We start from the raw sequence: 12532 nt of genomic DNA on the forward strand, positions 1-12532 counted from the left end.
ATGCTGCCTGAAGCACCTCAAGGTTATTTTGCATTAGCACTTCAACAGCTGCTCAGCCTGTACTTGGCCTTTAATGAGATGTGAAATTCATTAAAGGAGCCACACAACAGACAACAATGATGGACAGGTTGACCTGAATGGATAGATAGGCCTCCTCTGAGCTCAGCTGGACATTCGGGATGGTGGCTGCAGCCTCTCCTGTTGGCCCAGCAGTGACAAATGCTGCCTGAAATGCCTGTCTGAGGCGCATGTGAAACTTGTGCACCCTTGAAATGGATTAGGACTAGATAACAATTCTTGTCTGGTTGCTGTAAGACCCAGCTTTGTCTTACCAAACTTGAGTCTCATTTTTTTCTTATGGGACCTAGGTCTGCTTCAAATTGGATTTTGGTGCTGGAAGTAGGATAATAATCCAACTTCTAACAAGTGCACATAATGTATATATGTGAATACTGTAGAGACAACAGGCCTAGATAGAATCTACCCAGACTGAGGAAGAGAAAAGAAGGCTCAACATGAGGAAGGAGACCGAGAGGGGAGGGCTAGGCAAAGGAGGTGGACATTTTATCATGAGATAGATGGAAGTGACTAAACTAAATAGGATTAAAACAGGTGGGTGTTTAGCTTTACAAAATCATATACAATTGAACTTTTTCTTACGTTTGACATTTTTATTGGTAGCATATGGCCACCGTGCAAAGGAGGGGCATGTTTTCTTTTTTATTTATTTTTTATTTTCGTGGCACATGCTTCCATTAAAAAAAAATTAAAAACAAAATACTTATACCACCAGCTCACTAAGGTTAGGCCTTTTGGTTTTGTATATATTTGTTTAAAAAAAATCCTATTCAAACACATTTGTTAAGTTTGTGACTAATGCTGCTACGGGCAAATCACTCACAGAAATTGCCAAAAGTAAACCAGCAAGCATACACTGCTTACACTGAAAATACTTACCGGTCGTTGAGCAGCTATATTGTGGATACTGTGTGAAAGCAATAGCCCTTTCAATTCCATCTTCCTCCATTTCTTCAATTGCGTCTTCTGTTAGAGGATTAACGTATCGAAAGCCAATGTAATACTTGTGAGGCGCTGTTGATTGAATTCAAGCATAAAATGTTAATGGAAATCTGCTTTGAGAAATGTTACATTGGTGACAAGCACAACTAACAGTTTATAAGACACTGACTATCATTAATGATAGCAAAATAAGGGGATCAAAGATAAGTCGCCTTCTGTGTGGACGGCAACACTGTGCTGTGGCAGAATGCAGTCACTCACACAGAAAGGAACCAATAGCTGAAGTGGACTAACCCACTGTCCCATGCAGTATGCTGTGGGGGCGTGGGTTACAAAATCAATAATACTACTGCAGACAGGGCTAGCTGAAAGCCCCTCTAATTGAGCACATTATATATACATTTTCTGTAAAATCGAATGGTCCTGGCTAACGTCAGTCATAAAAAGGTCTTTGAGAAATGTACTAAATGTTTTTCCTAACCTGCTAGGGAAGGTCTGTTACATTTACAAGCAATGCAAGACTGCAAAAGCATTTTTGTCTAGTCTAGATTACAACAGGAAGCCAAAACTATAAAGAAATTCAACAGATGATATGTCTTGTCATCCTGCATGCCAATAGTTCCACCAATTAAAACAGTATTCCACAATTGTATTGCTGGAAGCAGGAAGGGGCCCAGAATGCGACTGGGGAAAGTGCAAGAAAAAAGCTTGGAGTTGCCTTGATCTTTGGGACGTGGCTCAGCCAGCACCTATGGAAAGCTACCAAGTCCACGATATTTCTCAAAACTAGAAACTGTTGGGACTGTCACAACAGACATAACTGGACAAATATGTGACCATGTGAGATCAATATAGTGTCAATGGGGTTTTCATTTCGTCTCAGCGCAATAGGTCTACAATATATGTGGAATACCGTTTGTATCACAAGAAGTTTGGAAACACTAGAAGGTAGGACTTTTGTCATTTGCCTCACGTTTTACAGTCATGAAATTGTTATTTTATGATGGTGAGAACCCCTTTATGACTTGAGGGAGCGCTGCAGCAAGATGCAGAATGTGTGCTGCAACCATTTTGGATTGCGATATGCGCATACATTACACGGGTCACAGGCCGACAGCACATTAACGCACCTGAGACGTGCCTACTTGGCCTGATGACCAGCTCCAAGGCAGACAAAGCAGGCAGCAGGCTCACAGATCCGGCATTAGCTCTAGCGAGGCGAGATATAGCAATGCATTGGAAGGCGATGACAGAGCTGCCGCTTGCAGCCTGCCAATGCAAAGTGCACCGCTGGGTGGAGGTGGAAGAAGACGTGCTGAGGCAGTTCTACTGGTAGGTGGGATGGGCCAACCAGGTCACGATTTGGGACATGCTGATGCTGGCAACTGGATTAGAACAGGATGAGCGGCCACCTTGAGGGAATGGAGGCAGTGGGTGGGGTCCGGGTGCTACTCTGGCCATAACACGCTGGACGAGGAACAGTTAGATGAACTGGAGATGGCACAACAGAAGCACAGTGCCACCGCAGCTGAGGTAGCCCGGATTCGTTTAGGCACTGGACGTTCCTTCCCCCAGTTTTTCCACTGAGAGCCACAATACATGCCTGTGGAGCTGCCTTGTGGCACCCAGTCCAAAGCGCAGACAATCCACCCATGGAGCACAGGGATAGACACTTAACTACAGCCCAAGCACACTCATGTCTTTGCAAGTTCTATGTTGTACGGTAACATCATGGGGTGCTGTATTGGACCACGAACTGTTGTTTTCTATTCGCTGTACATTGTAAAATGCCAATAAAGATAAATTTTGAAACAAAAAAAATGAAATTGTGATTTTATTTACCCACTGTAAGGAAATGCCTCCTTGGCATGGTTGCCCCCTGACTTTTTGCCTTTGCTGATGCTATGTTTACAATTGAAAGTGTGCTGAGGCCTGCTAACCAGGCCCCAGCACCAGTGTTCTGTCCCTAACCTGTACTTTTGTATCCACAATTGGCAGACCCTGGCATCCAGATAAGTCCCTTGTAACTGGTACTTCTAGTACCAAGGGCCCTGATGCCAAGGAAGGTCTCTAAGGGCTGCAGCATGTCTTATGCCACCCTGGAGACCTCTCACTCAGCACAGACACACTGCTTGCCAGCTTGTGTGTGCTAGTGAGGACAGAACGAGTAAGTCGACATGGCACTCCCCTCAGGGTGCCATGCCAGCCTCTCACTGCCTATGCAGTATAGGTAAGACACCCCTCTAGCAGGCCTTACAGCCCTAAGGCAGGGTACACTATCCCATAGGTGAGGGTACCAGTGCATGAGCATGGTACCCCTACAGTGTCTAAACAAAACCTTAGACATTGTAAGTGCAGGGTAGCCATAAGAGTATATGGTCTGGGAGTTTGTCAAACACGAACTCCACAGCACCATAATGGCTACACTGAAAACTGGGAAGTTTGGTATCAAACTTCTCAGCACAATAAATGCACACTGATGCCAGTGTACATTTTATTGTAAAATACACCACAGAGGGCACCTTAGAGGTGCCCCCTGAAACTTAACCGACTATCTGTGTAGGCTGACTAGTTTTAGCAGCCTGCCACAAACCGAGACATGTTGCTGGCCCCATGGGGAGAGTGCCTTTGTCACTCTGAGGCCAGTAACAAAGCCTGCACTGGGTGGAGATGCTAACACCTCTCCCAGGCAGGAATTGTCACACCTGGCGGTGAGCCTCAAAGGCTCACCTCCTTTGTGCCAACCCAGCAGGACACTCCAGCTAGTGGAGTTGCCCGCCCCCTCCGGCCAGGCCCCACTTTTGGCGGCAAGGCCGGAGAAAATAATGAGAAAAACAAGGAGGAGTCACTGGCCAGTCAGGACAGCCCCTAAGGTGTCCTGAGCTGAAGTGACTCTAACTTTTAGAAATCCTCCATCTTGCAGATGGAGGATTCCCCCAATAGGGTTAGGATTGTGACCCCCTCCCCTTGGGAGGAGGCACAAAGAGGGTGTACCCACCCTCAGGGCTAGTAGCCATTGGCTACTAACCCCCCAGACCTAAACACACCCTTAAATTTAGTATTTAAGGGCTACCCTGAACCCTAGAAAATTAGATTCCTGCAACTACAAGAAGAAGGACTGCCTAGCTGAAAAACCCCTGCAGAGGAAGACCAGAAGACGACAACTGCCTTGGCTCCAGAAACTCACCGGCCTGTCTCCTGCCTTCCAAAGATCCTGCTCCAGCGACGCCTTCCAAAGGGACCAGCGACCTCGACATCCTCTGAGGACTGCCCCTGCTTCGAAAAGACAAGAAACTCCCGAGGACAGCGGACCTGCTCCAAGAAAAGCTGCAACTTTGTTTCCAGCAGCTTTAAAGAACCCTGCAAGCTCCCCACAAAAGGCGTGAGACTTGCAACACTGCACCCGGCGACCCCGACTCGGCTGGTGGCGATCCAACACCTCGGGAGGGACCCCAGGACTACTCCGATACTGTGAGTACCAAAACCTGTCCCCCCTGAGCCCCCACAGCGCCGCCTGCAGAGGGAATCCCGAGGCTTCCCCTGACCGCGACTCTTTGAATCCTAAGTCCCGACACCTGGGAGAGACCCTGCACCCGCAGCCCCCAGGACCTGAAGGACCGGACTTTCACTGGAGGAGTGACCCCCAGGAGTCCCTCTCCCTTGACCAAGTGGAGGTTTCCCCGAGGAACCCCCCCCTTGCCTGCCTGCAGCGCTGAAGAGATCCCGAGATCTCTCATAGACTAACATTGAAAACCCGACGCTTGTTTCTACACTGCACCCGGCCGCCCCCGCGCCGCTGAGGGTGAAATTTCTGTGTGGACTTGTGTCCCCCCCGGTGCCCTACAAAACCCCCCTGGTCTGCCCTCCGAAGACGCGGGTACTTACCTGCAAACAGACCGGAACCGGGGCACCCCCTTCTCTCCATTCTAGCCTATGTGTTTTGGGCACCACTTTGAACTCTGCACCTGACCGGCCCTGAGCTGCTGGTGTGGTGACTTTGGGGTTGCTCTGAACCCCCAACGGTGGGCTACCTTGGACCAAGAACTAAGCCCTGTAAGTGTCTTACTTACCTGGTAAAACTAACAAAAACTTACCTCCCCCAGGAACTGTGAAAATTGCACTAAGTGTCCACTTTTAAAACAGCTATTTGTCAATAACTTGTAAAGTATACATGCAATTCTTATGATTTGAAGTTCCTAAAGTACTTACCTGCAATACCTTTCGAATGAGATATTACATGTAGAATTTGAACCTGTGGTTCTTAAAATAAACTAAGAAAAGATATTTTTCTATATAAAAACCTATTGGCTGGATTTGTCTCTGAGTGTGTGTACCTCATTTATTGTCTATGTGTATGTACAACAAATGCTTAACACTACTCCTTGGATAAGCCTACTGCTCGACCACACTACCACAAAATAGAGCATTAGTATTATCTCTTTTTGCCACTATCTTACCTCTAAGGGGAACCCTTGGACTCTGTGCATACTATTCCTTACTTTGAAATAGTGCATACAGAGCCAACTTCCTACATTGGTGGATCAGCGGTGGGGTACAAGACTTTGCATTTGCTGGACTACTCAGCCAATACCTGATCACACGACAAATTCCAAAATTGTCATTAGAAATTCATTTTTGCAATTTGAAAATTTTCTAAATTCTTAAAAGTCCTGCTAGGGCCTTGTGTGTTAAGTCCCTGTTTAGCATTGTCTTTTAGAGTTTAAAAGTTTGTTAAAAGTTTGAAATTAGATTCTAGAAACAGTTTTAGATTCTTTAAAAAGTATTCCAACTCTTAGCAGAATAATGTCTGATACAGAGATGCAGGTGGTGGAACTCGACACCACACCTTACCTCCATCTTAAGATGAGGGAGCTAAGGTCTCTCTGTAATATCAAAAAAATAACCATTGGCTCCAGACCTACCAAAATTCAGCTCCAGGAGCTGTTGGCAGAGTTTGAAAAAGCCAACCCCTCTGATGATGACCTCACAGAGGAAGAAATTAGTGACTTGGAGGCCAATGTCCCTCCTCCAGTCCTAAATAGGGAGAACAGGACCCCTCAAGTCCTGTCTCCAACTGTGTTAGTCAGAAATAGTGAGTCCCTCACAGGAGGGTCCCACATTTCTGAAATCACTGAGGATGCTCTCAGTGAAGATGACCTCCTGTTAGCCAGGATGGCCAAAAGATTGGCTTTAGAGAGACAGCTCCTAGCCATAGAAAGGGAAAGACAAGAGATGGGCCTAGGACCCATCAATGGTGGCAGCAATATAAATAGGGTCAGAGATTCTCCTGACATGTTAAAAATCCCCAAAGGGATTGTGACAAAATTTGAAGATGGTGATGACATCACCAAGTGGTTCACAGCTTTTGAGAGGGCTTGTGTAACCAGAAAAGTGAACAGATCTCACTGGGGTGCTCTCCTTTGGGAAATGTTCACTGGAAAGTGTAGGGATAGACTCCTCACACTCTCTGGAAAAGATGCAGAATCTTATGACCTCATGAAGGGTACCCTGATTGAGGGCTTTGGATTCTCCACTGAGGAGTACAGGATTAGGTTCAGGGGGGCTCAAAAATCCTCGAGCCAGACCTGGGTTGACTTTGTTGACTACTCAGTGAAAACACTAGATGGTTGGATTCAAGGCAGTGGTGTAAGTAATTATGATGGGCTGTACAATTTATTTGTGAAAGAACACCTGTTAAGTAATTGTTTCAATGATAAACTGCATCAGCATCTAGTAGACCTAGGACCAATTTCTCCCCAAGAATTGGGAAAGAAGGCGGACCATTGGGTCAAGACAAGGGTGTCCAAGACTTCAACAGGGGGTGACCAAAAGAAAGGGGTCACAAAGACTCCCCAGGGGAAGGGTGATGAGACAACCAAAACTAAAAATAGTAAAGAGTCTTCTACAGGCCCCCAAAAACCTGCACAGGAGGGTGGGCCCAGAGCCTCTTCACAAAACAATGGGTACAAGGGTAAAAACTTTGATCCCAAAAAGGCCTGGTGTCATAGCTGTAAACAGCATGGACACCAAACTGGAGACAAGGCCTGTCCCAAGAAAGGTTCCACTCCAAACTCCCATCCAGGTAACACTGGTATGGCTAGTCTCCAAGTGGGATCAACAGTGTGCCCAGAGCAAATCAGGGTCCACACTGAAGCTACTCTAGTTTCTGAGGGTGGGGTGGATTTAGCCACACTAGCTGTCTGGCCGCCTAACATGCAAAAATACAGACAGCAACTCTTAATTAATGGGACTAGAATAGAGGGCCTGAGGGATACAGGTGCCAGTGTCACCATGGTGACAGAGAAACTGGTTTCCCCTGGCCAATACCTGACTGGAAAAACTTACACAGTCACCAACGCTGACAATCAGAGAAAAGTACATCCCATGGCAATGGTTACTTTAGAATGGGGAGGGGTCAATGGCCTGAAACAGGTGGTGGTCTCCTCAAATATCCCAGTGGACTGTCTGCTTGGAAATGACCTGGAGTCCTCAGCATGGGCTGAGGTAGAACTAAAAACCCATGCAGCAATGCTGGGTATCCCTGAACTGGTGTGTGTGAAAACAAGAGCACAATGCAAGGCACAGGGTGAACAAGTAGAGCTGGAGTCTGGAAGAATGGCCCAGCCTACCAAGAGAACAGGAAAGTCAGTTGGGAAACCAACTACAACACAGCAAAAGAAAGGGAACCTCTCTTCTCAGGAAGAAGTTCTGCCCTCTGAGGGAACTGAGCCTTTGGAGCTTGAACCTTATCAGGTTGAGCTCTTAGGCCCAGGGGGACCCTCAAGGGAAGAGCTGTGTAAGGGACAAGAAACCTGTCCCTCTCTTGAAGGCCTTAGGCAGCAAGCTGCTGAAGAGTCCAAGGGCAAGAAAACTGGAACCCATAGGGTCTATTGGGAAGATGGACTCCTGTACACTGAGGCCAGAGACCCCAAACCTGGTGCCACTAGGAGAGTGGTAGTGCCTCAGCTGTTCAGAGAGTTCATCCTAACATTGGCCCATGACATTCCCCTTGCTGGACATTTGGGACAAACCAAGACGTGGGAGAGGTTAGTCAACCACTTCTACTGGCCCAATATGTCCAACATGGTTAAGGAGTTTTGCCTCTCCTGCCCCACCTGCCAAGCCAGTGGTAAGACAGGTGGGCACCCAAAGGCCCCCCTCATTCCACTTCCAGTGGTGGGGGTCCCCTTTGAAAGAGTGGGTGTGGACATAGTTGGTCCACTGGAACCTCCCACAGCCTCAGGAAATATGTATATCCTGGTAGTAGTGGATCATGCTACCAGGTATCCTGAAGCTATTCCCCTTAGGTCAACTACTGCCCCTGCAGTAGCCAAGGCCCTCATTGGTATCTTTACCAGAGTGGGTTTCCCTAAGGAGGTGGTGTCTGACAGAGGTACCAACTTCATGTCAGCATACCTAAAGCACATGTGGAATGAGTGTGGAGTGACTTATAAATTCACTACACCATACCATCCACAAACTAATGGCTTAGTTGAGAGATTCAACAAGACATTAAAAGGCATGATCATGGGGCTCCCAGAAAAACTCAAAAGGAGATGGGATGTCCTCTTGCCATGTCTGCTTTTCGCTTACAGAGAGGTGCCACAGAAGGGAGTAGGATTCTCACCCTTTGAACTTCTGTTTGGTCATCCTGTAAGGGGACCACTTGCCCTTGTTAAAGAAGGCTGGGAGAGACCTCTCCATGAGCCTAAACAGGACATAGTGGACTATGTACTTGGCCTTCGCTCTAGAATGGCAGAGTACATGGAAAAGGCAACCAAAAACCTTGAGGCCAGCCAACAGCTCCAGAAGTTTTGGTATGACCAAAAGGCTGCACTGGTGGAGTTCCAACCAGGGCAGAAAGTCTGGGTTCTGGAGCCTGTGGCTCCCAGGGCACTCCAGGACAAATGGAGTGGCCCTTACCCAGTACTAGAAAGGAAGAGTCAGGTCACCTACCTGGTGGACCTGGGCACAAGCAGGAGCCCCAAGAGGGTGATCCATGTGAACCGCCTTAAGCTCTTCCATGACAGGGCTGATGTGAATCTGTTGATGGTAACAGATGAGGATCAGGAGGCAGAGAGTGAACCTCTCCCTGATCTTCTGTCATCAGACCCAAAAGATGGCACAGTAGATGGAGTGATCTACTCAGACACCCTCTCTGGCCAACAGCAAGCTGATTGTAGGAGAGTCCTACAACAGTTTCCTGAACTCTTCTCCTTAACCCCTGGTCAGACACACCTGTGTACCCATGATGTGGACACAGGAGACAGCATGCCTGTCAAGAACAAAATCTTTAGACAATCTGACCATGTTAAAGAAAGCATCAAGGTGGAAGTCCACAAGATGCTGGAATTGGGAGTAATTGAGCGCTCTGACAGCCCCTGGGCTAGCCCAGTGGTCTTAGTCCCCAAACCTCACACCAAAGATGGAAAGAAAGAGATGAGGTTTTGTGTGGACTACAGAGGGCTCAATTCTGTCACCAAGACAGATGCCCATCCAATTCCAAGAGCTGATGAGCTCATTGATAAATTAGGTGCTGCCAAATTTCTAAGTACCTTTGACTTGACAGCAGGGTACTGGCAAATAAAAATGGCACCTGGAGCAAAAGAAAAGACAGCATTCTCCACACCTGATGGGCATTATCAGTTTACTGTTATGCCCTTTGGTTTAAAGAATGCCCCTGCCACCTTCCAAAGGTTGGTGAATCAAGTCCTTGCTGGCTTGGAGTCCTTTAGCACAGCTTATCTTGATGATATTGCTGTCTTTAGCTCCACCTGGCAGGATCACCTGGTCCACCTGAGGAAGGTTTTGAAGGCTCTGCAATCTGCAGGCCTCTCTATCAAGGCATCCAAATGCCAGATAGGGCAGGGAACTGTGGTTTACTTGGGACACCTTGTAGGTGGAGGCCAAGTTCAGCCACTCCAACCCAAGATCCAGACTATTCTGGACTGGGTAGCTCCAAAAACCCAGACTCAAGTCAGGGCATTCCTTGGCTTGACTGGGTATTACAGGAGGTTTGTGAAGGGATATGGATCCATTGTGACAGCCCTCACTGAACTCACCTCCAAGAAAATGCCCAAGAAAGTAAACTGGACTGTGGAATGCCAACAGGCCTTTGACACCCTGAAACAGGCAATGTGCTCAGCACCAGTTCTCAAAGCTCCAGATTATTCTAAGCAGTTCATTGTGCAGACTGATGCCTCTGAACATGGGATAGGGGCAGTTTTGTCCCAAACAAATGATGATGGCCTTGACCAGCCTGTTGCTTTCATTAGCAGGAGGTTACTCCCCAGGGAGCAGCGTTGGAGTGCCATTGAGAGGGAGGCCTTTGCTGTGGTTTGGTCCCTGAAGAAGCTGAGACCATACCTCTTTGGGACTCACTTCCTAGTTCAAACTGACCACAGACCTCTCAAATGGCTGATGCAAATGAAAGGTGAAAATCCTAAACTGTTGAGGTGGTCCATCTCCCTACAGGGAATGGACTTTATAGTGGAACACAGACCTGGGACTGCCCATGCCAATGCAGATGGCCTTTCCAGGTTCTTCCACTTAGAAAATGAAGACTCTCTTGGGAAAGGTTAGTCTCATCCTCTTTCGTTTGGGGGGGGGTTGTGTAAGGAAATGCCTCCTTGGCATGGTTGCCCCCTGACTTTTTGCCTTTGCTGATGCTATGTTTACAATTGAAAGTGTGCTGAGGCCTGCTAACCAGGCCCCAGCACCAGTGTTCTGTCCCTAACCTGTACTTTTGTATCCACAATTGGCAGACCCTGGCATCCAGATAAGTCCCTTGTAACTGGTACTTCTAGTACCAAGGGCCCTGATGCCAAGGAAGGTCTCTAAGGGCTGCAGCATGTCTTATGCCACCCTGGAGACCTCTCACTCAGCACAGACACACTGCTTGCCAGCTTGTGTGTGCTAGTGAGGACAAAACGAGTAAGTCGACATGGCACTCCCCTCAGGGTGCCATGCCAGCCTCTCACTGCCTATGCAGTATAGGTAAGACACCCCTCTAGCAGGCCTTACAGCCCTAAGGCAGGGTGCACTATCCCATAGGTGAGGGTACCAGTGCATGAGCATGGTACCCCTACAGTGTCTAAACAAAACCTTAGACATTGTAAGTGCAGGGTAGCCATAAGAGTATATGGTCTGGGAGTTTGTCAAACACGAACTCCACAGCACCATAATGGCTACACTGAAAACTGGGAAGTTTGGTATCAAACTTCTCAGCACAATAAATGCACACTGATGCCAGTGTACATTTTATTGTAAAATACACCACAGAGGGCACCTTAGAGGTGCCCCCTGAAACTTAACCGACTATCTGTGTAGGCTGACTAGTTTTAGCAGCCTGCCACAAACCGAGACATGTTGCTGGCCCCATGGGGAGAGTGCCTTTGTCACTCTGAGGCCAGTAACAAAGCCTGCACTGGGTGGAGATGCTAACACCTCTCCCAGGCAGGAATTGTCACACCTGGCGGTGAGCCTCAAAGGCTCACCTCCTTTGTGCCAACCCAGCAGGACACTCCAGCTAGTGGAGTTGCCCGCCCCCTCCGGCCAGGCCCCACTTTTGGCGGCAAGGCCGGAGAAAATAATGAGAAAAACAAGGAGGAGTCACTGGCCAGTCAGGACAGCCCCTAAGGTGTCCTGAGCTGAAGTGACTCTAACTTTTAGAAATCCTCCATCTTGCAGATGGAGGATTCCCCCAATAGGGTTAGGATTGTGACCCCCTCCCCTTGGGAGGAGGCACAAAGAGGGTGTACCCACCCTCAGGGCTAGTAGCCATTGGCTACTAACCCCCCAGACCTAAACACGCCCTTAAATTTAGTATTTAAGGGCTACCCTGAACCCTAGAAAATTAGATTCCTGCAACTACAAGAAGAAGGACTGCCTAGCTGAAAAACCCCTGCAGAGGAAGACCAGAAGACGACAACTGCCTTGGCTCCAGAAACTCACCGGCCTGTCTCCTGCCTTCCAAAGATCCTGCTCCAGCGACGCCTTCCAAAGGGACCAGCGACCTCGACATCCTCTGAGGACTGCCCCTGCTTCGAAAAGACAAGAAACTCCCGAGGACAGCGGACCTGCTCCAAGAAAAGCTGCAACTTTGTTTCCAGCAGCTTTAAAGAACCCTGCAAGCTCCCCACAAAAGGCGTGAGACTTGCAACACTGCACCCGGCGACCCCGACTCGGCTGGTGGCGATCCAACACCTCGGGAGGGACCCCAGGACTACTCCGATACTGTGAGTACCAAAACCTGTCCCCCCTGAGCCCCCACAGCGCCGCCTGCAGAGGGAATCCCGAGGCTTCCCCTGACCGCGACTCTTTGAATCCTAAGTCCCGACACCTGGGAGAGACCCTGCACCCGCAGCCCCCAGGACCTGAAGGACCGGACTTTCACTGGAGGAGTGACCCCCAGGAGTCCCTCTCCCTTGACCAAGTGGAGGTTTCCCCGAGGAACCCCCCCCCTTGCCTGCCTGCAGCGCTGAAGAGATCCCGAGATCTCTCATAGACTAAC

General features: G+C 48.5%; 1 protein-coding gene across 2 annotated transcripts in view; it reads right to left on the reverse strand.

Moving 5' to 3' along the window:
• The window catches only part of FECH (ferrochelatase), a 148740-nt gene that overhangs the window by 51046 nt on the left and 85162 nt on the right, over positions 1–12532 (reverse strand). For both annotated transcript variants that reach the window (XM_069220028.1, XM_069220020.1), the window contains exon 5: positions 958–1092. In XM_069220028.1, the coding sequence (XP_069076129.1) occupies positions 958–1092 (135 nt within the window). The remainder of the gene's footprint in view (positions 1–957; positions 1093–12532) is intronic.

Source organism: Pleurodeles waltl, chromosome 1_1, assembly GCF_031143425.1.
Source record: "Pleurodeles waltl isolate 20211129_DDA chromosome 1_1, aPleWal1.hap1.20221129, whole genome shotgun sequence".
NCBI lineage: Eukaryota > Metazoa > Chordata > Amphibia > Caudata > Salamandridae > Pleurodeles > Pleurodeles waltl.